Below are 27,877 nucleotides of genomic sequence, written 5' to 3'. Positions count from 1 at the left end.
GTATCTTCAGTGAGTGTCCAGGCTGTCTTTACAGTTAGTGGAACTGTAGTCAGTACAGTCAAAAGAGCCTAGAAACCATGTTGCTAATCAACGTGGAGGTGTTTTCATTAGTGTGAGCTGAATCTTTCTTTCTGCTAGGTTGACTATAGTACCAAAATACATGCAGATGCACCTTGTATGTATCATTATTGTTTATGTTATGGTTTTCTCACTGTTCCCTACGTACTACAGCATTCCCTAAAATGCTGTAGTCTCACCTTGAACTTCAGTCAGCCCTCTTATCCTTCCATTGAAATACAAACTGGAATTAAATCAAACATCACCTCAAGAGCTTGGACAGTTCTGCATCTCTTATAAAAGATTGCCCCCCTGGAGAACACAGAGGGCTAGGATGAATGACCATTACTGAAAATATATTATAGTGGCTTGTATATGAGCAAATGAGAGAGGTCGTAGAAAAGATGCAGTACTTCCGAGTAATAGTATAGCTCATTGTTCAAAATTCAGTAACTGGCAGAAGTTCAGAAGATAAATCTACCAAAATCTGCCAAAATCTACTGATTTTACAGTTTTTATCATGCATATTATTACATGTTTCCTTTTCATTATTTTGTTATATTTTAAATATACATGTGAAGTAACTTTTGGCTATGTTTAAATCATTCATATGTGTTTATGTAGGTAAGATCTCTTTCTGCAACTGGTTGTCCAATCACTAGTTAGACAAATTTCTGCCAATGAATGTTATGCTGAACTGCCTTAATTGTAAATATCATCACCAGTCTCTTGCTAATAGGTATGGCAGGCTGCTACCTGTAGCTTTCCTTTTCTGTGTGTATAAGTTGCCACAGAATCTATACCCCAACTTACTACATTTATGTTTTTGGTATTATCTAAGTGAATGTGCAGCTTTATTTTAATGTTTTATTTTAAGGCAATTTGGTTTTTTTTTGCTCTTAATCAATTTTTTATAGATTGTGGGACAATTTATAATACAAGGTTTTTGTCCAAATTGTCATGTGATCTTTTTGCCTGTAAGAAAAGATTTGGTTTGAAATGTGAGCAGTTGGAAAACAGCCTCATCTGAACAAAAAGAAACTGATATCTGACAGGATTTGCTCAATTTCCTTCTAACATGCACTGTTAGGTACATTCAGTGGTAGGAATGCTGAATAAATAAGAAGGAATATAGCAACCTCCAGGTTTGCACGAGTGGCAAGAAGTATGAGAGATCATATATACAGCAAAATTCCAGCTGAAGCTGAATACCTCTGTCATCTTCTAAGGTCCTTCACCATTCTATAGCTTGGAGGGATGCACACAGAGCCATGTGCACCCACTCTAGCCTACTTTTCCTTCTCATATTTGAGCTCTTCTGGTTTCCTGAGCAGCTCTTGCTCTTCCTGTCTGTCCTGTCCTGTTCTTCCCAGTAGACACAGGAAGAGAGTTATCCCTTATTATACTGCATGTCTGCTGATAGCTTTTCTGAGATCAGGAAGCAGTTTGGAAAATTTTGGGCAAATCTAGTAGCTTTATTGATGATAGATTTTGAGGGATGAGAGTGTTACAGGTAGATAAACAGGCATGTGATCTCAATAACTTACTATTTCTATTATTTCTGTTGAGACCTCTAAAGGAGGGAGAGGGAAGGGTGTTGGAAGCTAGGAGTAAGTGGAGATGATGTTCTTTTTATTTTGGTTATGTGATAGAAGACCTTTAAACTGCACTGGAACTACTTAATAGTAGAGTGGTACTGCAGAGAGTCTTTTTTTTTTTTTTTTTTTTTTTTTTTTTTTTTTCCCTCCCTAATAAAACTGCAGCTGCCACTTGTATTCATCCTGTCTGTCTGCTGTTCGTTTACGTACTAGCTCACTACCTGTTCAACACACCTTTGGCTGAAGAACAAGAATGGAAACTTTTTAAAATACTCAGTTTCAAGACTGAAAGTTTTATTGTGTTTCAAAAAAGTACTGAAATAGATGCCTACTGTAATTATAATGGGCTTAACTATATGCTCATCATAGTGAATATATAATTTTAAAATAGTCCTAGCAGGAAAAAAAAAAAAGAGTGGAAATTACCATAATATGTCTAGACTGTATTTTATTAGTAAGGGGTTTTGTGCACTAGATATTTTGAATGTTTTCTTAATTTCAAAGAAAAACTTTGAAAACTAATTTAAAAACACAATTCTGCAAGTTAACCATGCAAATCCGTAACATCTCTGGGAGACCTTACTTAGGTCAGGCAAGCTGCTTTGAATTTTAACTTTTGTAAACAAATAATTTAGGTACATCGAAAACATGTCACAAAGAGTAATTTGGACAATCTGTGTTTTGATTGTTGAATCTAAGTAATTGTTATTGTTAGGATTAAAAAGTTAGAAGTTATTTACAAATATATACATTTAGCTGATGATACAGTGAGAGCATTTCTATTTGCAAGGACAAAAGGAGTGTTGCCATGGATTTTCATCCTAGGGCTCATAATTGCTGAAATGGTTCAAGAGACCTGCAACATAGTTTACCAATAAGTTAATAGAGTTCAGAGTCATATGAACTTTTCATTACACATGAAAAAAGAGATTACTTCACTCTAATTTTTATTATCAAATGTGTCATTTAGCAGTAAAAGCAAAGTAAATAAATCGACTGCATGGGAAATGACTTTTCAGAAAGTGACTTTGAACTATATAGCTCTAAGTTCACTAAAAATTAATTCCATTGTAAGAAATGTGTAGCTTTTACTTGAAAAAGCAAGTCTTTGCTTAAGAGTAGAGTACCTCAGATGTAGTAGTGTTACATCTGTAAGTATTTGGGAGGATACCCTTTTGGAGAAAATAACAAACATATATATATATATATATATATGTTTAAAATTATCACCTTTTTATAGGTGAAGTCTTACATTTCAAAGACCACAAAATCTAAATCCTAACTTTTGAAATGCTTTTCTTGATTGAAATTGGTGTATTTCTTTAGAGAATTGTCTATTATTAGGTGAGTATTATGATCTTTAGTAGTTTATCGTTCTTGAGTGGAATGTAGTTGACCAAGTCAATGAGCTACATCTAGCTGTATATACTTTGTCATTTACACGTCATTAGTACAGTCATGGTTTTTGTGTAAAGTAACTGTAAAAGCAGTATGTATGACAGTCAGTTAAAACTTGTTTCCTTTATGTTTATTTTGGCATTCCACATACAGTATCACGCATTCATCACGCAGCTTATAGGTTTCATGTAAAGGAATAAGGAAACTTTTGAATTGCTAATGTTGATGGCTAAATTGAGGTTGCCACATCTGTGTTGTAGTAGACGATAGAACTGGGCTCACTGTGATGTTCTAACAGTTTGTGTAGTTAATATAAATATTTAGTGTAAGGAAGCCAGATTTTTGTAATAATTTGGTCTGCAGTTAGAAATGTTGTCACATAGTCAATGGAAAAAAAACCAGCTGCCTTTTATTTCAAAGTTTATTTGATAGTTTATTAGCTATAACTTGGTTGAGTTTTTTGTCAATAAACTTCTTTATTTTGAAGTTTATGAAATTTAGATTTTATGTAAAAGATTTTTAAAAAAAATCTTCTGGCCTCAATCTTCACATTTGAGTACCTTGTAAACTTAGACAGGTGTAATTGTCTTATTACCTAAAACAACTGCACGTTGAAATCCAATCCTACACTGTCTTGCATATTTTTAATATAGCATGTACTTTTAAAGCTTTTTAAAAAGAGTTTTAATGTCAGTCCTTTTGTGTTCACTTAACTGGAAAAATAGGTATGAGAATTTTAATTAATTGATGAGATTAAAAGCAAATTATATAAACTTGTGTTTTCTATTGATAGAACTGTCAGATATCTGTGTACTTTGAGGTAGCCATATCAAATCTAAATTTTGAAGAAGTAGAAAATAGCCAATACTCTTGAAATTTTGTGACCAAGATTAATATTATGTATAATATAGATATACTTCTGTGTTTACATACTTACAAGTGTGTGTTACAAGCTCTGGTAATTAACATGTATGTGAATATACAAATTGATAATTTTAGCTTTTTGTTACTGTGAAGTTTATCAATGCTTTCTGAAAGATTTTTGGTATAAGTTTGTCTCAGTGGAAAGTAAGTTGTTTCCAAATTACTTCTAGGCAGTGGAGACTTTAAAAATGTTTGAAAAAAAGGATAGCAGAGTAAAGAGTGCAGCTGCAACAAACCTTTCATTCCTTTATTACTTGGTAAGTATTTGCTTCAACCAGTTAAGAACTGCAGTTTATGTAGCAACTTCTGTATTTTTGTAGCACTTCTTATGTCTGTCTAAATATCTCTGTAAACAACAAGAAACTGCATGTTAGAGGAGTTATTTTGGAACTCTCATTCTTGGCTGTAGTTGAAGTTTGGAACATGTCCTTTGTATCCTGTTGCTGGGAGGAAGAGTGAGATTGAGAAGGATGCCTGCAGTGTGATTTGTGCAGAAGCTCAGCAGCTGCATTTAGAACTCGGGTCCTGAAGACTCTGGCTGAACTTCGGGAACATGTGAAAAATATGTAGCTTAGGCAGGTGTGTTCGTGCATGAAGTTTGTAGGGTATGGGAATGTATTTCTGTTTTTTAAAGAAATACTGATTTGTTGCAACAGACTGAATGGGACAGAGTGACAAAACATACCGCAAGTGTTCTCTGAAACTTGAAAGAGATTACCTGTTATGCAAATACATAAGGAATATTTTAGGACTAAAGAATGTATTATTTTTTTAATCTCAATCTTTCAAAATTCCACTATAGCAGCTGTAAGAAGCCACAGCTGCAGGAAAATTGACTGACGAATGACTAATACCGTGTTTGTTTTGTTCATGTAGGAGAATGAATTGGCACAAGCAACTAACTATGCAGATTTAGCTGTAAATTCTGATAGGTACAATCCAGCAGCTCTAACTAACAAAGGGAATACTGTTTTTGCAAATGGAGACTACGAGAAAGCAGCTGAGTTTTATAAGGAAGCTCTCAGGAATGATTCCTCATGCACTGAAGCACTTTATAATCTTGGTAAGCCAAAGGCTTTAGCTTTTGTCTAAAGGTAACACTAGTGTTTCTGAGAATCTGGCTTTCAAATTTTCCTTATGTAGAAATATATACTAATTATTATTACTTTATTCAGTAATTTATGTTATAGCAAGGTATTAGTTGTACTAAACTATCAGAGTCATTCCTCTCTAAAAGCCCTCACTTTCCCTCATTCAGCTTGTTCAAAAAGTGAGATTACTTATGTTCTTGGTCTTTGATTAGGTTCCTATTCCTTGTGTTTATCATTTTGGTAAGTCATACTAGCCGGTAAGAGTTACAAGCATGGCTCTCAAGAATAGAGTCCATCAACATCAAGGCAGTTATACTGCATCTGAGTACTGTGTTCCTATTTGATTTTTCTTATTCTGTCAGTTAATGTGCTGAAGCAATCTTTTTTATCATTGCATTAATACTGTAACCTTTAATTTTTAGGTTTAACATACAAGAAGTTAAACAGAATAGATGAAGCTTTGGATTGTTTTCTGAAACTCCATGCAATCCTTCGAAATAGTGCTCAAGTTCTTCACCAGATAGCAAATATGTATCTTTTTCTGGATTATGATGAAGAATGGTGGTTTTAGTAAACTTATTTAGTCTGAAATGTGTTTCAGTCATGACACAATGACTTAGAAATTTACTGTACTGTCCATTATAGTTAAGATGATCATACATAGATTCATTCTCTGACATTTGTAAAAATGAGAACAGAACTTAGAACCTTCTTGGACATTTCCAGTGAAGCAAGTGAAGAAATAAATCAAGACTATTCACTTTGCAGAAATACATTTACACTCAGTATTAAAGTGTATCCTAGAATATTTAGTATTAGTTAGTGTATGTGTGAGAAAATAATTGTCTCCCAGCACTGCAAAAGCTCAACAGATTGAAAAGCTGAGGAGATAAGGGGTTGGTTTTGCATATCACTAGTGATATCCTACACTATGAATTTTTTTAACAATGCTTCAGAGAATGTGCAGATCGTAATAAAATCCTTCCCAAGGCAGAACAGATTCCAGTTGCTGTACTACACTTTTAAGAATAGTGAAGGTAATAAAAATGTATTTTAGTTGGTAAAGTAAGTAACTTCCAGAATTACAAAAAGGCTGTGATTTCTATTCCTTGCGTAGCCCTTTTACAACAGCATAAATGGCCCTACAACTCCCACTCCCCACCCGGGGGAGAATTGCTCTGCTCTGCTGATATGTGTAACTGCTTTCCACCAAGACTCACAAGCTTTTTCCATGAAGGGTAAAATGGAAAAACACGTTGGGCAGTAGCTCCAGCTCACATTGTTGCAGATCTTAGCCGTTGTGCCGCTCAGGGGGTGACTGAGGAGAAGAGAGCATGCTGCAGGCCTAATTACAGCGAAAGCTGCCTCTCGTCTCTGGACTAGAATCGTACACTGTCTGTGCTGTGCTGCTTAGACATACAGCAGAAAATCTCCCTGCAGGCACAAGACTCTTCTTGAGGACAGCAGTTTTTACTTAATCACTTACTTTAGGACAAAATGATGTATTATGAAAAACTAACCAAGTTATAAAGGTACAAATAAATCACCTGGTTCTTGCACTTAGCTCTTACAAATGAGGAAACCAAAGTAAAATTAGTGACAGAGAGAGAGAGGAGAATTGAGCCCAAAGTGGTTTTAAGTGAAAGAGCAGCCAAAGCCTCTGAATATTTCTTTCTTCAGCAAAAATGCTTTCTGATATGAATGAAATTATGAAAACAATGTGTAAAAAAAATAAAAATAAATAAATAAAAAAATATATATCCCAGTGTATCTCCAGACTATAGTGACTGGCCTATCTGTACAGGGTATGGATTACATTATGTAAAGTAGTAGGAATTCTCAGTAAATCAAAATATCATCTGCATCAGTCCTTGACTGAAGAAAACTCAGATACGAGATCATGGAAGATCCAAGTCAAGCCATAGAATGGCTCCTGCAGTTGATCAGCGTAGTACCAACTGATCCACACGTACTTTCAAAGCTAGGGAAGTTATATGATAATGAAGGTGATAAATCGCAAGCTTTTCATTATTACTATGAGGTACTTGTTCTTTATTGCTTTTCCAATGCACTTTGTCATAATTAAAGAAAATTTTGTTGTAGTTTCCTATACCAAATAAAAAATTTAATAATTTAAACTTCTTAAAATATCAGGGGAAAAAAAAAGATACTTTGGGGGAGCAAAAGCTGACAAAATATAATTTTTGTAGTCAGATCCGAAGAAAATACATAGCCTGTGTTTCCACATGGTATTTGACCTCAGACTTTCATCTTTCATATGGTAATTTTTTGCATTGACCCCTAACAATTTTAATTTAAAATATAGTCAGAGGCAAAATTAAAAATGGATATAACAAATGTAATTTTAGAGGTGTGTAACATGACTGCATTGATTGGAAGCTGTATCTGTATAATGGATATGGAGATATATATATATATTTTTTTAATGTAAGTTTATATATATTTTTTTAATGGTACAGCTACACATTATATATACACAGTTGCCTAAAGATAGGCATCCTCTCTCATTTCAAAACAGCTTATAGTACTGTTTGTAGTCTGTAGAGATTCTTCTGTTTTAGAAACAGGAACAAGACAGGAAGTTGCTTTGCGACTCTTTGTCTCTTTGTCTGAGAGGTTTTTTATCTGTGAAAAGTAAGGATGATCAAAGCTTATGTTGCAATCTGAATACTAGTGGAGTTGTGCTTGGTGATAATTTTGCTGCCTGTTTCAGTGGGAATTTCTAAAAAGCCAAAAATGTTATTTACATATATATGTATTTCACAGAAAAGAAAGCTTTAAGTTGTTTTCCAGTAGACTGATTTGAGTGTGAAATTGTATCAGTTAGCATTGTTTAACATTAGGTAAGTTATTCACATGTAGACATGATCTAAGTAAATATTTTTGCTGTTGCAAACTATTTAAAATAGTATTTCAAATAAAGCTAGATGGAAAATGTGACAGACTCATCTCAGGTAACTTCTAAAAAGCATTTTGTAATTAGAAAACTTGGCATGGTTCTTCCCCCGCCCCCCCAGGATTACTTAGTACAGCACACTACTTCCATTCACATTTTTGGCATCTGGAGAATTAAACACTTGAGTAAGACATTCCAGAAGTAACATAAAGATGTTGTTTATCACTAAAATTGTGTTTCTTTCACCTTTCCTATTTTGTCAGTCATACAGGTATTTCCCTTCAAACATTGAGGTCATTGAATGGCTTGGAGCCTATTACATTGACACTCAGTTTTGTGAAAAAGCCATTGAGTACTTTGAAAGAGCAGCACTTATCCTGTGAGTAATTATTATTTTATATCTATACTCAAATATTTTTAGATTAGAGATCTATAAGTATACCTGGAGATAAATTAGTTGGATAACTTTAATACTATAAATAGTACAAATACTACAGTTAAGAATATTTGGGATATTATTTCATTTTCTCAACTTTTTCTTTGTTTACATTGCAGTTTTGCTCTTACTGTGCAATTTCAATGTTAAGTAAGATCCTAGGTTGGGCCTGAGATAGTATTAGGTATCAGAATATCTCTTCTCTGTCCTCTGCTTTTAAACCCAGCTATGAAGTGGGGAACAGCTCTCCTAAGCCACCAAGATCTCCTTCTCTATGGCTTCATGTGAAATATTTCTTTTCTGTTATTTTGTCATGTAGTGAGGATTTTATGGTTTAGATAAATGCATCTTTTAGCATAGTTCTTGCCGCATTTCCACTTTTCACATAACTTCTACTCCCATAAAAAGGCTATTACAAATAAGTTATATAAGTAAGCAAAAATGTGCAGTGCAGAATTACCAATGGTTAGTGAAAATAAATTGAGAGATCAAATTGATCCTGATAGAGATACTTGAAATATATGGAGTTTAGTTCAGCAGCTTAATCGCTGAAATTGTCCTTTGGCAGAATATGATGCACTTAAGAAAGTATATAAGCTATATATTTTATTTTAGATCAGAAAGGGAGCTTACCAGAAAAATGGTTAGTAAACCAAAATTTGGTCAAATTTAACCAGAGTTCAAACAGAATTCTAAAGACAAGCATGTGGTCTTTTTATGTGGAAACAAATATTTGTCTGTATGTTCATGAAGAATTTTGTGCTAGTAGACCAACTAAAATTAATGCAATTAAAATGAACTCCAAGAAGTGTGCATTTCTCTATTTTGTGTTTTGGGAAACCTATCAAAAATCAGGCTAAGCAAAACTCAGTTATTGCTTGTGTTGTGATGATCTAAAACTTGACGTTATTTTTGTTCTGTGAATCTGAATGGCGTTCGTGAACAAGACAGCACATGAACAAAATTTGTACAATATTATTCAAGGAAAGATTATACTGCAAATAGGTTGTTAGAAGTTCAGTAAAAAATTCTAATTCCAGTTTTGAACGGGCTTCAGTTAGATTAGACATAAATAATAGACGAGAAAATCCAAGATTTAAGTAAGGATTAAAAAATCAAACAAAAATAAATAGAAAAACATAGACTTAATCCAGATTGTGATGTAATTATAAAGAAATACAGATGCAGATGAGATGAAACTACACAGGAGACAGTTCACAGAAATCACAGTTCACAAGTTTGCCAGTATTCTTTTCAGTAGAAATACCAGCCACCTTAAAAAATTGGATTTTAGTCAAGCTGTGAGATCGCATATGCTAGCATTCACGGCCTTCTTAGAAGCTTTGGAAAGAAACAGCTGAAACTAAAAAGAATTATTTCATAATCTTGTTTTGGCAAAAATCTAAATATTTTATGCTTCATGTTGCACTCAGTCCATGCATGAAACATGAAGTATGTGGTTTGTAAAGTACTTCTGACTAATTGGCGTATACAATTCTTAATTATTATTTGTAATTTATCTGTAATACAAATAAATTATTTCTCTAACAATCTGTTAGTAGCAGATAACATAGATGTTTTGGTGGTTATTTGGTATTAAAAATAAGAGTCTAGATACGCTGATTGGTAAATATAGATGTTGGGTTGTAAATTGCTACTAATTGTAAATAAAGTTACATTTTAAAATTATAACTTTATTTTAATTGTGACCCGCATTTTTTAGTTTAACGTTGTTTAGTGTAGTCAGTGTTTTAATAACAATAATTAGATTTAAAATTGCGTTTTAACAGAATATGTTAGACAATTACTTGAGAAACAGTTTTAAATTATTTTACATTTTATCAGCATGCAGAAATCTATCATTAATAAAAGGAGTTGTGCAGCTAATACTGGCTGCTGACAATTTATTCTTGATAGAATTTTCATGCTGAATTGTGTAATAAACTTTATTATGGTGTCTGCTTGGCTGCCTTTATTGTTTGCAGGAGACACATTCAGCTGAAACTAAACAAGGTGAAGCAGCTGTCTTTCATACGATTGTTTGGCAACTACCAGGCAAACAGATTATTTAGAGTTTAAAATGGCCTGTGCTGTGGCTAGAGGGAAAAATTGAAGAGAATAAGTACAAAACCATTCTGAAAATGTTAGTGTTCAATGCCTTTGGGATATGCTACTGTTGAATTGTAAGCCACATGTGAAAAGTGCTTTGGCTTATAGACCATCCTTACACTGATGTAAAAATTTCCTGATTTTCACATTATCTTGGCAAGAATGAGGAAAGAGTCCAACAGTTTTGTTGTATATGCTCAAACATCTCAAATACTTTCACTGACCGTATCTATCATCATTGTGTACTAAAAAGAGGACTGGGAGCAGCTAGGGCATCAAGGTGATGACACAGAGGAGAATCCAGAGTTCGAAGCTGTAAGTGGGGAGTGTGCTTCCTGGCAGGGATCCCTTTGGGCATGCGTGGGACCCTACTGGTGGGACTTCCTCAGAATACAGTTCAGCATTTTGTTCTCCCCCATTGCATGGTTCTGTGCCTCAGATAAAGATTAGTGGTTCACATGTCAGGTCTACTAATTGTGTCCGGTGCACAGAATCATGAGCAGGAGAAAGACTATAATGTAGGACTATAAATGAGTGACGCAGAGGCCTGAACACAGGAGCATGACACAGGCGTAACCTGTGCGTGAACAGAGCAGGCTCAATTCTTCCTAGGAAGGCAATATGCTAGGTGAAGGATTTTAAGAGTAGTTTAATAATAGGTCTTTACAAATGCTATGCAGATTATTTTGCTTATTCATTGTTTGGCAGTGTGCATAATTTTATTTTATTTACATGCAGACCAACACAAGTGAAGTGGCAGCTTATGGTTGCAAGTTGCTACAGGAGAAGTGGTAAGTTCTGTAACTTTTTTTGTAATTGGTTGGAGGTTTGTAATGTTTTTTTTGTTTTTTTTTTTCTAATTAGTTGGGGTTGTTTAGTGTGGAGAAGCCTGGAGAAATCTAAAGGAGGCTTATAAGAAAGAATGAGAGAGACTTTTTAGCAGGACCTGTAGTGACAGGACAAGGGGCAGTGGTTTTAAACTGAAAGAGGGTAGACTTAGATCAGCCATAAGGAAGAATTTTTTTTATGATGAGGGTGGTGAGACACTGGAACAGGTTCCCCAGAGAAGCTGTGGATGCCCCATCCCTGGAAACATTGAAGGTCAGGTTGGATGGGGCTTTGAGCAACTTCATCCAGTGAAAGATGTCCCTGCCCATGGCAGGAGCGTTAGACTAAATGACCTTTAAAGGTCCCTTCCAACCCAAACCATTCTATGATTTTATGATTTGTTTTGTTTTGATTGATGTTTTGATGTATTGATGGTTTTGATCTTTTGATCTTTTCTGCTTCATGTGTGAATACTGGTCCTGGCATTTGTTTGAAAATTCACTTATATATTATTTTGTACCAGATTTTCTCTGTGTGTGTAATAAAATATGACTTTTATTTTGAGTCCAGGAAGTGTGCCTGTACTGACTTAAGCATGAAACACTCCTTATGCTGTTAAATAACTAAAATAAAGAAGATACTACAGCATAAATGATCTAACATGGGGTTATTTAAATGTAGTTATACTACCAACTGATCTAGCATAAGTAATTAGATTTTGAAGTTGCTGAATTCCCATTCCTTTTCAACAGTAGGTATAATTTTTCAATATTAAAATAGTTTTTGCATTAAACAAACAAAAGATGCTCTTAATTTTTACTATCAGTAATTAGAGAATTAAACAAATAAAAGTTTGTGCTTATCAAATTTGGTCTTATAATATCTGTATCAATTTCTCATCATTGGATATGTGGATAGGAGATGTTTGTTTTGTTTGCAGGTAACTACCAGAAGGCTCTAGAGAAATACAAAGTCATTCACAGAAAATTCCCAGAGAACATTGAATGTAAGTTGTTTCATTGAGTGCTACAACTATCAAAGGAAACTTTGTTATATCAAATATGTGTGTTAGTAATCTTACAATGTCAGTATTTTTCATACAAAAATATTTTCATGAACTAACATTTTTATTCATGCTAATGCTGGATGTTTTCTGTGACAACATTCAAGTGTGATTTAAGAAATACTAGAGTAATGTTGAAGAGGAGAGATGAAAATAACTGTAGCGGATTGGTTGAGTTCTTTCTCATACATGCTTTCTAAATCTTAGAACTATGTTACTTTTTCATACTATTTAATCTTTCTTATGATAAAACATACATATATTTTTACTTCTAGTCCCTGCTAGTTGAAACTCTTGCTGTAAGTTTCTAGATATGAGAAAATCTTATTGTTAAATTTTACCAAAGCCAGGCTTTCCAAAAGAATGTAGAGGGTGAGGTTTTTTTTCATTGGGTTTTTAAGTATAGGTGGTCAACCAGTCTTAGGTGATCCATAGAGAATTTCAAACTGAACTACAGGAAACATAACGTTGAAGAGTAAGACATTTTGTAGAAAAAGTCACACCTGTACTCTACATGAAGAAGCCCTGCAGAAAATAGGGGCTGTCACTGGTTGTGAAAATATCCTCTTACATCCCAGACTGTGCCTCACTAATTCCAAAATATGATAATATCATCAACAAGCTTATGCTTTTAAAACATTCACTGTTTTTTAAAATAAAATTGTATCTTTCTGCTTTAACAAATACACTGCTTTTTTAAAGAGGCATCATACAGTGCTGTTGTACAAGAGAAATTCAATACTATGGTTACTCTAAGTTATAAAGCAAAATGTCATGTTCATATTGGTCACACGTATTTCAGAGGGGTAGAGTACTTAGTAAACCTTTTAGAATGCTAATATTTTTCTGAAAGTCGTTTCTACAAATTATGAAACAGAGGCAGGAATTAGACAAGACAACTTAACTGATTTAGTTTTCTACTGATGAAACAATGGTTATTCACTCATCCCACCCCGGCCGTGTGCCCCCAGCCATCTTCCTTATGCTCATTCTGATGCTTGTCTGATCCCTCAGTGAACAAGTTCAACTCCCTAAACCAGCGAAAAACTAATTTAGCACAAAAAGAAAACAACGTATTTGTGAAAGCAGCCAGGAGAGTAATGTTTCGTGTCATATTTGTTTCTGCTTCAGAGGCAATTCTTTCAAAGGGATGTTGACAAACACACAGGAATAGCAACGATGTTTTCAGTTTGGTGTAGTATCTCACGAGCCTGATTTTAGGGGTTCTTCTGGTTCCATCATATAGTTGTAGTTGATCTTCATTTCTTGTTTGTTGGGGTTTTTTTTATCTAGAAATACTAATCTTTAAAAAAATCTCAACCAAAGCAGTAAGAAAAAAACAAACTATTCTGTGATTCACTTGGCATTTGTAAAATTGCTTTCAACAAACTGCTATTGATACTGACTCCTTGGAAATAACTTAGTATCATTATTATACTTTCCAGTTTCCAAAATATTTTGCAAGTGTCGAGTTCTGAGCCAGATGAGTTAGTATGTCTTCCAAATATATAAATGGTATTTGTACTGTTCATAGATATACACACTGCATCACCAAAAATGTTGAATTATTTGCAAAATAGCACAACTTGCATAGTGGTACTGGACAAGAGTTACCTTGTATTCACAGTTACTTGCATTGTTTGCCATTCTGTATGTCTAGTTCTGTTAGGGTGCACTTCTAGTTTGACTTGCTTGTAAACCTTTTTTTCACAACATCTTGCTTTTCAATTAGGCCTCCGATTTTTAGTTCGTCTCTGCACAGATATGGGGCTGAAAGAAGTCCAGGAATATATGACAAAGCTCAAGAAAGTGGAAAAATTAAAAGAAATAAGAGAGCAGGTGAGCTTGTTTCTTTCTGTGATTATACAGTATCTCTACATACATAGATGAAGCTAAAATAGTATTTATGATACTTCAAGATAAAATGTGGATTAACTTCCTGGTTTGGAGAGGCTTGTGATTTGCAGTTTTGGGTTTTTAGTTTTAAATTACTGATCAGCCTTATATCTGTCTGAATAGTTTTTGAGCACCGGATTTCCTGTGATTTTAAATACTTGTGAAAGATGAGTTATGTGGATGTGATGGGAATGCTGGAGCCACCCACATAATTCAATGTCTCTGGAATGTCATCTTTCCTACTTATTTGCCAGAGTGTATAAAGTGTATTCATGAGCCAAGTAATAATGCAACTACAGGGAGAGAAGGGGAGCCTAGGAATTTGTCCATGTAGTAGAACTCCTTTTTGATATATACAAAGCTGCAGCACTGGCAGATTACATAGGCAGAAGTAAATCGTTCATTTTAGTGCCATTTTTTAAACTGAAAAAAAAATTCCATGGAAAAGCTACAGGCTGTGAAAGGTAGGAGATCACAACTTGTGCTCTATTCAGAGGAGTGAGAGTGCCTCTGTGTATGTGTATGTGCACGTGCATGCATCCTTTTCTTGCTATTCCTGTGATAAAGATTTTAAAATTAAGATCATCTTGTTTGGAAAGCATTGTCTGTGCTATTGAGCTGCATAGTATTCAAGCTTGCTCTTTCTATCCAGTGAATTGCCTCAAAGCTACATAGTCACATTAGGACACGTTAAGTCTTACCTAATTTACTCCAATCCTACTACCACTTACTGGCTCCCTTTTGATGTCAGGTACGGTGTAAATGCATCTTTAGTTACTTCACTTTTACTTCGATTCCAGAGAGTCTGAATATGGACATGTACACTGGGGCATTTTAAAAATGAAACTCACAAAGGGAAACGGTGACCAAAGGATTCCATATTTATGCTACAAGCTGCTGTTAGACTGCTCAGACTTTAATAGTGATGATAATTCAGCAATGACATGGAAAGCTCACTCTGTTTATTACATTTAAGTATTCCTCTTTAAGAGTTTGGTAACTATCCTGTCACAAAACTAACCTTGCAAAGCAAAATCATAAAATGGTTTGGGTTGGAAGGGACCTTAAAGATCATCTAGTCCAACCCCCTGCTCATCTACAAACAGATCAGGTTGCTCAGAGCCCCGTCCAACCTGGCCTTGAATGTTTCCAGGGATGGGGCATCCACCACCTCTCTGGGCAACCTGTTCCAGTTCCTCATCACCCTCATCATAATTTTTTTTCCTTATGCCCAATCTAAGTCTACTCTCAGTTTAAAACTGTTGCCCCTTATCCTGTCGTTACAGGCCTTGGTAAAAAGTCTGTCCCCATCTTTCTTACAAGCCTCCTTCATATATTGAAAGGCCACAACAAGGACTCCTCCAGGCTGAACCACACCAACTCTCTCAGCCTGTCTTCGTAGAAGAGGCTTTCCAGCCCTTGGATCGTTTTTGTGGCCCTCCTCTGGACTTGCTCCAACAGGTCCATGTCTTTTTTTGCATTGAAGACCCAAGAGCTGGATGCAGTACTCCAGCTGGGGTCTCATGAGAGCAGAGTAGAGGGGAGAATAAAGTATCTATGATGGCACTTCTAATTAGTCAAAGCTTTAAGGTAGATCTACGTAAAAATTTTCCTATAGCGTGTTGCCCAGAAAAGAAAACAGGCTTTTAGATTCAAATAACCCTAATTCTATTGTAATTTAAATGAAACCAAGTTTCTTTTAAACAGAGAAAAACGGAATGCACTAGGCTTAAAAAAAAACAAACAAACCCAAAGCAAATCAAGACCCTCACCCCCTCATCCCCTCAAAACCACCATCAACAATAGAAATAAAACAGATTTCTAGTCAGTTCTGTCACCTTTATCCCTGCAGGCACACCCATGCTAACTGCCTGAGTAAGCTCAATGAGTTTCTGAATGGCAGCAAAATTCTGCCCCTGTGGTTCCTAGTACATATCTTCAGAACCTCTGAAGCCTGATTGGTTGCTTTCTACTCCTTCTTGCAGCTCCTTCTCATGGGGGGACATGCTCAGATCTCCCTCTTCTGGTTCTGTCCAGAAATCTCCAAATTTCAGTGTCTCCTCAAGGAAAGGAACAACTTTTTCTGTCCCCGAAGGAACCCACTGACCTAGTTTTCAATCAATGCCACTATAGATGTAAAGGAGCAAAGACTCAAAAAAAAAAAGATGTTACAGAACACACTGTGATTTAGTGTGCTGCTGTCCTGTATTAGAAGTTGAGTATCTTTCTGTGACAGAATCTCAACATCAGTGCTGTCTTGCAAACAATAGCCCTGCGGTTCCTTTTTGCTATTGGTATTACATCCTGGTTCCCATCCCCTGCTTTGGAGACTTTCTTTGCTTTGTTGGTTTGTGTGTGTGTGGTTTTTCAGTCTTATGTCTACCATCTGGCTGTGGAAATTACTAGGTATTTTTATCCTAAGAAATTCCTCCTGTCATCCATGAGGATGTAGTCATAAACTATACTTTCAAGTTCTAAAATTATCAAATTTTAATATTTCACTGTGCAAGTTTCCAATAGGAACACTGGTTTCAGTTAGCAATACCAGATAGAGTTCAATTTCTGCTCCTAATTTCAGACTAACCCATGATTTCTTGTTTGCGCCCAGTAAAGAGAAAATAGATAAATGCTAGTGTAATACACCTACATTTCAAAGTCTGTATGCAGCCTTTGTCTTCCTGTAGAAATTTATCAAAATTGCTATTCTGGCATTGTTTTGCCAGAATAAGTATATCCACATGGAGTTTATACCAAAATAAATATTCTGGAGTACTTATTTCACTCAGTTCTCAAATATGGACAAGTTGTTAAATACTTCCAGCCAAGAATTTGAGAACATCTGTGGGGTTCATTCCCTGTAGAAATTTTTCTCCCTGCCTCTCACAGCATTGGATTTTTACTGTAACCTTCATATGTTGTGGGTGGTTGGTTTTGGGTTTTTTTTTTGGTTGGTTTTTGGTTTGTTTTTTTTTTTTTTTACTGCATTAATCTGTCTTTTTCATGTTTCAGTCTAAAAAAGACAGGTAATAGTGTGAGGTTCACACAACCTTCTTGGCACTGATGTGTATACACATTACTATTTATTTCTGTTAAGTGAGCTTAATGACTGAAAATGAGGGACTGATTGGGTGTAGTGTGAAGCAGTGATGATAGGTACAAACACTGCAGGGGACTCATTGCCTTTGCCTTCAGGCATCTACATCTGGACTAATCATCCTAAATTTCTTTTGCAGGCGTAGGAGAGCAATAGGCATTTTTAGGGTGGAAATCATTGGACCTATTTTGAATGTCTGCTTTTAGTGTGAGATGACTTATAAACTACTCACTTGGAACTTTACAGGAATTAGTCATATGCTTAGGCTGTAGTACTTTTATAATATTTGGGGAGTAAAGTCCTAGAATGTGAATGCCATGAGGGCACTATCATATAGGGACCACTTCCCGCTGGCAGACAGAAGCTGAGCTTCCACTGGCAGACTTGTCAGTCATTAAACATTTGGAGAGTCTGAACATGCTTCCTAAAGGATGAATATATGCTCCTTCACTGGACTGTGAATAGGATATTTAATCCAGAATTCAGAGAACGTATTTTAAAGTTGAAAATTTCCCAAAATAAATAAAAAGTATGAGAAATTCTGGTCCCAGACTTGATTGCTCCAAGACCATTCCTGGTTTCACACTAGGCTCATTGCTTCCCTGTCTGACTCTTGTGAATTTTGATTTAAGGGTTCTTCCTTTTTCTGTTGGCTCAAATCTTCAAAGTTCTTTCACTTCTTCTGTGTCATTCCAACTTTGCCAGACTCCAAGACATTTTTCTGGTGAAAAATGAATGAAGAAGCTACAGTAATTGACCTGGATAGATGGTTAGGTAGCATGCACATGTGTTTTAAGCAGATCCTGAATTCGTATTTTGAAATAAGATGCAGAGATTACTTTATTAACAGCGGAGTGCTTTAAACACCAAGTTTTTGTTCCTGCCCATCACAAAGTCCCTCACTGAGATGTACCTTCTTGTAATTGATGAGATATATGCATGAGAAATTTGGGTTTTTGCCAGGAGAAGCCAAGTCTGCCATGTGATACAGAGGTATTGCTTTGATAAACTGTTAAAGTTTTCAAATAACACCAAAAAAACCCCACAGCTGGAAGATGTTTATGGTGCCTTCCTCAGTGCAAGAGGGCTGACTTTTTAAACACAGCTTTTAAAGTATTTACCTTCACCTTTATCTTGCGTTTAACACTCAACAGCAAATTAAATTTTGCTGTAAAGTACAATGCTGTGCCAAGTATTCAAAATTTAAGATCTATGGGGTGAATAGTTCTTTTTATAGATTTCCCTACTTTCCCCACTTGAATCTTTACAATAATAAAACGCTTGTGGGATTTACAAGATGTTAATAGGCAGAGGCTACTTTGAACTTGTGCAAGGAGGGCTATGTTGCCTGTTTTTTCAGCTGCAAAGGTAAAGGTAAATCCGAACTATTTTTATGCATGTTCCTTGTATAAATTTTATCTGAAGATTCTCTTTGAAGTTCATAGAACTGTTGTTTTATGTAAACATTGGATTTAACACTGATTTTAAGGACAATTTTGTGCTTTGAAAAAACAAGGTTTATGAGTTACAGTATAGTAAGCCTACTTTAATGTTCTTTTACTGTTTTATTAATAAGCTGAGTTTCCAATAATTATCTCTAATGTATATTATTAAATGGAGGTTTTGTTCTGTTCTTTTCAAATCCTTTTTCACTGTTCTCCAGCGCATTAAATCTGGCAGAGATAGCAGTGCACGTAGCCGCAGAGAAGGAAATGCTGATGGTGGTATGTACTTAATGCCTGTGCTTAAAGATCAGATTTGTTAGGATTCTAAAGAAAATATTTTTTCTTAAAGTGTGTGTAAAACCTCCTTACATTCTGAAATGTACGCAAATATGTGTTGAATAATATGCAAGTACTTCACAAATTTAGTTCCATACTTTTTGATTATCTCATTGCTATAGAAAACCTCAACCCATATAATAGCATGGATTTGGTCTAAGATTTGTGCTTTATATACAGATCTGAAGGTATTCTTAAAGCTAAATCTCTGCTTGTTTTCAGTACTATGAACTTTAACGTGTTTATCCCATTAACTTGTAACTTGAACATTTTTATCACATTAACTTTGTAATATTTACTATAAGGAATCATTTATTATAACAGATGTGTAAGCTGTGAAAAGCAGGAATTCATTGTGTCTTTATTTAACATGGAGGAAAGGGAATTTTGTGCCCACCATCTAGTCTTCTACATTAGGTGTTCCTAACAAGTTCAAGAGGCTATTTTGTGCAACTAACTCCGTAATAAGGAGAAGACACATTTCTATCTTTGAGCTCCTTCTTCCCCTTTTCCCAATATAGCAGAGTTGAAGTACTAGAGTCTTCCATGGAGGAAAGCTTGCTCTCTGACTACTAAGTCTCTTTGCTCCTGTAGATTTACAGTGCTGACTTTCATAAATGTAAAACTCCAGCAATGTATGTCTGGAAACTGGCCTGTTTTGTCTTTTCTGCACTAGGTAGTCTGCATATTGCAGAGCTAATGATTTTTCCCTCCTATTATTAAATCGCTGAACTGTTAGTAATGTTAAACCTAACTGTTCCCCGCTGCTGCTCTAAGGAAACTAGCAGACTTCAGGCTACTTCAGCCACCTGGAAAAAAATCTCTATTTTGACCCAAATAGGAAATTGTTTCTTTGTATTCTGCTTTTGGTTTATCTTAATATCAGTGGTTCTCATAAAAAGATGACCCCTATAAATTCTTGCTTCTCTTACCTTCCTTTTACAGATAAATAATTTATGGATTTTTTTTTTTCTTACTTGGTAATTTTATTTCTCCGCCTACGTAGTGGATGCTTTACTACGTTTATCCAATTCTATCGAGTCGTGAAACATTACAGAAATTACTAGTGTAATCTTAAAATGACCTTACAATGCTGTTACATTTATGAATCCCACTCTCCTGGGTTCTCTAAGAGTTAATAATTAATGTTGGATGCTTAAGAGAGATCTCATTCCTTTTTCAGCTCAGTAGTTTCACTAGAGAAACTTTTAAATCATATCTTGATACATAAAAATCTTGATTGATGAGTGTTATTTGAGTGTTGAATTTTACCTGTTCTGGGTCTCAGGCCAAAGTAATTCTTGGGGTGAAATTTCTTATTTTGATAACAGAGAGGGATGAAAATATTTCTGGACTCGTCTTTGTTACATAAGCCCTATGATCAGGCAACCAGCAAAAGAGCAGTGTGAGACAGCATTAAGTCTTGTTTTCTGTCATAAAGTGGAGATCCACTTTGGCTTATAAAAAATAGAAATGAAGAGCAGCATTGGCAGCATTGGTGGCAGGTAACAGCTGTGCAAAACATTGCATCAGGCATACAGGCAAATGGCACAAAGGGTCTCTTTTCTTACAGCTATTTTCTGTAATTATCCTTACCCTCATTAGTGAAAAGGAGCATGTTATCAGGACAGAGTGAGTCAGTAATTTAGCAAAAGAAGATATAAAGAGCTCCCAAGCTGGAAAGATGCTAAGACAACATTAAACTACCAGTTTGTCAATGCTTCTTTTAAAGACACAAATATCTGTGGAAGGTTGTCTTTTTTTTTTTTTTTTTTTTAATTAAAATTTTTTTTAAAAACCCTTCCCCTCCAAAGTTGAACACATGGAACTTTGACTGCAAGCTCTAGTAATTTCAAAGCATTATTCTTTCCCCCCATAACCAGAGCAATGGGAGAAGAGCAAGTGCAGACATTTAGGATGCTGACATTAAAAGGATGAGAGGGTAAGCAGGGTCAGAATTGACATAGAATTTGTCCTATCTAAGAATTATTAATTCTTAGATTAATGGTCAAGATATTATGTCAAATTCATGAAAAAATGGGAAAAAGAGTTTGGGAACAAGTCTGTATAAAAGCATGCTTGAGAAGTCTCCTTTACACAAATTCAGTGCCAAATATCCAACCTTTCTGGAAATGACTCGGCAAACTAGCAGAGCTACAAAGAAGGTCCTGTATTGAGCCTGGAATTAACTTTCTGCTGGGATTCCTAATTAAAAGTTATGGTGATATGTACTACTTATATTTAGAAGGAATCAAAGGCATTACGCATTTTTTTAACTAGCAGTGTTGATTCTGGGGAACCTTATCAGTGAAGAAGCTGCACACTTACAGCAACAAATGTTAAAGACTATGTTGTAGTTTGTTTAACTTTTACTGAGGATGACTGAGAAAAACTTGAAAACCCAAACATTATTTTGTCCAGCATTATTCACCTGGGTTATGTGTCTGTATTTTGCAGTGTAAGAAATTTCTGTACCTGGCCTCTGGGAAGACATGTAAGAAATACAAGCATGGGTTACTTTATTTCAGACTCTTAGTATGCTTTTGATAAATTAATGGCTTCAAAATTTACAAAAAAAAAACCAAATCAATTTGTATACATTTTAAGATTAATCTTTTTTCAGTGGTGTTGCCAAGACCAAAAGGGATCATTTTCCTACACCGTATGAGGGATTTGTCATCATTAAGGAACCCAGTGAAGCACAGAATCCTCCTTAGTTTAGTATTTACTAGCTGAATTAAAGTACTTACTAGCTAAATGAAGTGTGTATGCATTCCAAATATTTTGGGTATGATGCATGTTTTATTTCTTTCCTCTTACCAGCTCATTGTCCCCATACTTGCTGGCATTCCTAACAGATTTTTTTTTTCTCCAAGTATTTTGTCCCTATATAGTTATTTCTATTAGGAGTATTAGTAATTCAGGCTTCCTTGTTTTAGGAAATATGATCTAAAATTGTTTTTAAAGAGGAAGCTAAGAGGAAAGAGAACTAAGTCATCACAATTTGTACTTAATAGGACACCTACTACTTTACCAATATACATTAAAACAGAAGGTGCATGAGATGCACCAAAGCATAATTTGAATACTATAATTAGTGTATGCATGGATGGTAGACAGAATGGAAAAAGGGAGACCAAGAAAACTGACGTCTTTATCAGTGTCAGATAAAGTCTGTTCTTGTCTTGTGAGAAGGGTAAGCATTAAATCTAAAATGCCTACCAAAATTGAACACATTTGTTCACTCTTATTATAAAAAGTATAAAAATTTTATTCTCTTCACAAATATCAGATTTATGATTTTCAATCTTTTTTATTCATGTTGGAAGCAGATGACACTGGTACACTCCCTTAAAATTCTTCTTTTTAATTTAAAGAAAAGGAGGAAAAAGGAAAAAAAAATCCAAACCCTAAAAACCTGAAGGGAGCTAACAGTACATCTGAGTTCTCAGAGATTTCCTTTTCAATAAGCTTATTGTTTTCATCCTCACTTCTTTTTTTTTTTTTTTTTTTTATTTTGCAGATATGTGATGCTAACATCCAGAATTTGGAAGTTAGGGCACTGTGGGTTTTACTACCCTAAGAGATTTTTACTGTTCAATAGCATAAGGCCTTTCATAGATAAAGGAAAGTATGACCTTAAGGAATACGTTACCATCGCAGTGTTTACTTGGTCTCTGCATTTGCTCAGCTCTCTGAATGAGGAGTTGTGTACTGGATGAGAGGGGAGTTGTGTACTGGATGAGAGGAGCCATGCAGTCTCGGACAGGGGCTCAAAGAAGCAGTGTTGAATTCAGAAGATGAAAGGCTGAGCACTTTGCATTCTCCTTGTTACTTGAGCCTGCCCAGATGAATTTGGGAAGGAAATAGTACAAGAATAATTTAGGTAACTCTTCCCTTTTTCATTTCACCTGGGATGATGTAGGTGGCAAAATGGGTTTGTCCATCCCAACAAACATCCCGTATTCAACACCCTTTAACAGCACATAGAGATCTCCTCATATAATATGCAAGCACATTACAGATGCTAGGGCAATAAGTATCTCACTGTGATTGAGGCAATAATCTCCTGTTATCCTGCAGCCAGGACTTCATGATCACTTAAATCTTCCAGGTTTTGTGTGCCTGTCGATGACTCATTAATTACAAAACGTTGTGGGATGGTTCCTTTGGTTGTGTGTACCAAAAAAAACCCCAAACCTTTCTTTTTATAAACAGACAGGGAAAATACTTCAGTGAAGAGAACATCTTAATCTGTTTTCTACATCTGCGCTTGCCTAAGGAGTTAGCTTAACTGACACAGCAGAAACAATTGTAATTCAACAGAATTTAAAATCAAAATGAATTGCAGTAGCGTTAAAAATTGCATCTGCTTCCCATGCCATTTCTCAGTTTTAATATAATATTCTGCGTGCTACACTGAACTTACTGTTCACTTTGGTCAAACCAAACCAAAGCCCCCTCTTCTCCAAAGATGGCATCTTCATCCCAAATATGAAAGATGCACAGAGCTGCATTTAAACACATCCTGGATTTAGTGAAGCATCTACATCCCATTATGCACTTTGTTACATAAACATTTTGCAGAGGAGGTAGATTACCAAACCACCTTACACTTCGATATATTTTTCCTTATGAGTAAAATGATACTAAAAATTCTGATTTATCCTTTGTGACACTGAAGGAATTTCTGATGCTGTAGTCTCATCACTGTAATTGCAACTAGTGATAGTCCTTTAAAAATAAATATAAAATCATGGAAGTGATAGACACACAGGTATCTTACTAAGTAGGAAGTACAGGAACACTTAAAAAGATTTAGAATATTTTTTGTTAGATATTACTGTTTAAAATAGGATTATTCCAAAATAGGATTAATTTTGTAGAATGTTGCTTTATTCATTATTCTGCCATAAAAAAAAATTAACCATTTTTAAAAATAAGTTTTAAAATTTGTTTCTTTTTTTTTTAAATTGTATGTGAAGGAATTAGTTCAAATTAGTTTTTGTATGCAAGCTGAAGAAATCTGAATGAACAGAATCTATTATACTTATAATACAATAATTTAATTAAATATCCTAAATATAACATTGTGGGCATGACTTTTAAACAGAGGAGAGGAAGGAATGCACTGTAACAGATATCAGCATGTAGAGTGAATTATTTATGTCTTTATATGCATAGCTCCCAGTTAATGGTATTGCACACAAACTGACGGGAAGATGATGTCAGCATGATAATCCAAGTCTCAAGTATAATAATTTTACAGAGTAAATATATTTCTAAATCAGATTTTGAAAATAGATTGACCAGTTCTGCTTAATCAGTTCCTGTTCCTTTTTCAACTGAAATCTGGAGCCATGTTCCTGCATTTTATGTGTATGAGTCCATGTTACCAACCCAGAGTGAGTACACTAGGACTGGCTTCCACACGAGCTACTGTAGAATCATAGAATGGTTAGAGTTGGAAGGGACCTTCAAAGGTCATCTAGTCCATCCTAGTGGACAAGGGACAAGCAACAGATATCATCTACCTGGACTCGTGCAAAGCTTTTGACACTGTCCCACACGACATCCTTGTCTCTAAACTAGAGAGACATGGGTTTGATGGACAGACCACTCGGTGGATAAGGAGTTGGCTGGATGGCCGTACTCAGAGAGTGGTGGTCAACGGCTCAATGTCCATGTGGAGACCGGTCACAAGTGGCGTCCCTCAGGGGTCCGTGCTGGGCCCGGCCCTGTTCAACATCTTTGTCAGCGACATGGACAGTGGGATAGAGTGCACCCTCAGCAAGTTCGCCAATGACACCAAGTTGTGTGGTGCTGTCGACACGCTGGAAGGGAGGGATGCCATCCAGAGGGACCTTGACAGGCTGGAGAGGTGGGCCTGTGCCAACCTCATGAAGTTCAACCAAGCCAAGTGCAAGGTCCTGCACCTGGGTCGTGGCAATCCCAGGCACAAATACAGGCTGGGTGGAGAATGGATCAAGAGTAGCCCTGAGGAGAAGGACTTGGGAGTGCCGGTGGACGAGAAGCTCAATATGAGCCGGCAATGCGCTCTTGTGGCCCAGAAGGCCAACAGCATCCTGGGCTGCATCGAGAGAAGCGTGGCCAGCAGGTCAAGGGAGGTGATTCTCCCCCTCTACTCTGCCCTGGTGAGACCCCACCTGGAGTACTGTGTCCAGTTCTGGAGCCCCCAACATAAGAAGGACATGGACCAGTTGGAGAAGGTCCAGAGGAGGGCCACGAAGATGATCAGAGGGCTGGAGCACCTTTCCTATGAGGACAGGCTGAGAGAGTTGGGGCTGTTCAGCCTGCAGAAGAGGAGGCTCCGGGGAGACCTGATAGCAGTCTTCCAGTACCTCAAGGGGGCCTACAAGAAAGATGGGGAGAGGCTGTTCAGTAGGGCCTGTTGTGATAGGACGAGGGGTAATGGTTTTAAAATAGAGTGAGGTAGATTTAGATTGGATATTAGGGAAAAAATTTTTTACAATGCGAGTTGTAGAACACTGGCACAGGTTGCCCAGAAAGGTGGTGGAAGCCCCATCCCTGGAAACACTCAAGGCCGGGTTGGGTGAGGCTCTGAGCAACCTGATCTAGTCGGGTATGTCCCTGCTCCTTGCAGGGGGGTTGGACTAGATGACCTTTGGAGGTGCCTTCCAACTCTAACCATTCTATGATTCTATGTTTCTATGAAAAGTACAATAAGTACATAAATAATGAAATGCATTAATTGCAGTGAAGGTTTTCTTGGATACAGTTCAGCACTGGTCTTCCATTATTCAAAAACTTTATTTAATAAGAAGCACGTGTTTGTACAGTTACTAGAGTAATGCAGATAGAATTCATTTGCAGTTTGAGAAATGTTTACCTGTAGTCCTTTGATTGCAAGTGCAATCAGACAGATGTTAACACTCACGGCTCAACAGATGTTAACACTCAACTATCATTAGAGAAAAACTCCTCAAAAAAAAGCCTTTCATCCAGAGTTTTTATTATTATTATACTTTTTCCCAATGTTACCTTTTTTTTTAATGTGTTTTACTTTAGAGAAAGTTAGTTTCATTCCTGTAATCCAAAAGCTAGAATATGAATAAAATCTTTGGCCAAATTATGTATGCATACTGAATAAAAACATAGATGATTTATCTGCAAACAGAGCTACAAAAAGTAATTTCAAGATGGGGTTTAAACTTCTGGCAGATCATATTATATGGTCAGCAGAATTTTTAATAGCTGCCATATTGGCAGCCAAATCCTATATCCCGTGGCAGAGTGTCAAGAAAAGCCTTACCCTAAATGGCTCAACAACTAGGGTTTGAACTCCCTCGGGTGAAGGAAGGCATTGAAGCCAGACCTCTCGCTTCCTGAGCTGCTGTCTGACATCTATAAGTAAGGTAGATGGTGTCAGCCACCTCTTACTCTCTTCCAGCTGCATTTTAAAATGAAAGATGCTCTTCTACATTTTTAGGTATGCTCAGAGCGTAGTGCAGTCCATGCAGACTTGGTGTGGTTCTGCATATTACTTTAATTTAACTAATTGTGAGCTGCTACCAAAAGGGATGTTGACGTTCCCTTCACTCTTGCCGTAGATGTAATGGTCAGGTGAGCTGCATTACTTTGCTGAGCTTTGAGAAAAAGTTTTCATTGGATTAGTTTTAATGTCTCAGTAACTTGCTCCAGCACAGCCTGCCTCAGCACTTATTTTCTTTACCACTCCTGGTCCCATGTTTTTCCTGCTTCCCTTGCACTATTTCTAGCATTAATCTAACCCTTTAGTGAGCTGGTTTAGTTTATTAAACTGTCACTAGTAATGTGTTTAGGTAACTGTATCAAGTGTGAAGCCAAAAAGGCTACATTTCTGTGAAAAGCTAAACATCACTGACAGTTCCATTGACACTATTGGTTCATAAACTGAAAGCGGGCCATAGGTACCAAGGTTGAATGCTGAATATCCTGCAGTCATCTTGCTACTCCAGATGGCCATTTTGGGGGTCAGATATACCAGTAAGTGTTAGGGAACTTCAAAGCTGTGTAGGGGGCAGTTGCTGAGATTTAGGCACTTTGAGGGTTGCGTATCCACTAGAGAGGTGAGGAAAAAGGAGGGAAAATTTGGCTGCTAATTTTGGACTTATGCTTCTGTCCCATTTTGAATGTAGCCCTAATAAAACTTAAGGGTCATTGGATGTCCACAAAAGCTTCTGCTTTCAACTGTTCATTTTAAGAGCAGTAAGATGTATAGGCAATTTGGGGCTATTATGTTTATTTCAGACACTTTGGTTTGTCTACCATCTTTTTTTGCTTCTTTTGGTTACTATAAAATCCTTTAGCTTCATCTGGTAGTTATCACTAAAACCCATGTTTTCCTTCTTCACAGTTGAAAACCTTTGATATGCCATCTTCTTCCTCTTCTATTTTCACTACACAGAGTTCCTCCTTCCTGGAACCAACTAGTTAAACCTATGGAGTTTATCTGACTAGTTCAGCCTTCTAGTGTGGGTTCTGCTCTATCATTCCTATCTTTGCATGTTTATTGCTTATTCCAGTTTTATTAATTATTTTGTAAATTACTTGTTTTCCCTTGCACAAGACTGTGCCTACTCCTATTCTACTCTTTCTCTCCCTGTTTTCATCCATGCCATCTTTGAAGCTCATCACTCACCTCCTTGTTGTGCTGCCCGCTGA

General features: G+C 36.1%; 1 protein-coding gene across 1 annotated transcript in view; it reads left to right on the top strand.

Annotated features, from left to right (window-relative positions):
- The window catches only part of IFT88 (intraflagellar transport 88), a 48,005-nt gene that overhangs the window by 17,712 nt on the left and 2,416 nt on the right, over positions 1–27,877 (top strand). The window contains exons 15-23 of the mRNA XM_086742335.1: positions 4,148–4,234; positions 4,854–5,040; positions 5,491–5,599; positions 6,959–7,109; positions 8,249–8,364; positions 11,269–11,321; positions 12,299–12,364; positions 14,154–14,260; positions 19,075–19,135. Coding sequence (XP_086598461.1) covers positions 4,148–4,234; positions 4,854–5,040; positions 5,491–5,599; positions 6,959–7,109; positions 8,249–8,364; positions 11,269–11,321; positions 12,299–12,364; positions 14,154–14,260; positions 19,075–19,135 — 937 coding nt within the window. The remainder of the gene's footprint in view (positions 1–4,147; positions 4,235–4,853; positions 5,041–5,490; positions 5,600–6,958; positions 7,110–8,248; positions 8,365–11,268; positions 11,322–12,298; positions 12,365–14,153; positions 14,261–19,074; positions 19,136–27,877) is intronic.

Source organism: Chlamydotis macqueenii, chromosome 1 (assembly GCF_036417535.1).
Source record: "Chlamydotis macqueenii isolate bChlMac1 chromosome 1, bChlMac1.mat, whole genome shotgun sequence".
NCBI lineage: Eukaryota > Metazoa > Chordata > Aves > Otidiformes > Otididae > Chlamydotis > Chlamydotis macqueenii.
The sequence above is the reverse complement of the archived record's forward strand: the minus strand, read 5'-3'. Positions and strand labels throughout refer to the sequence as shown.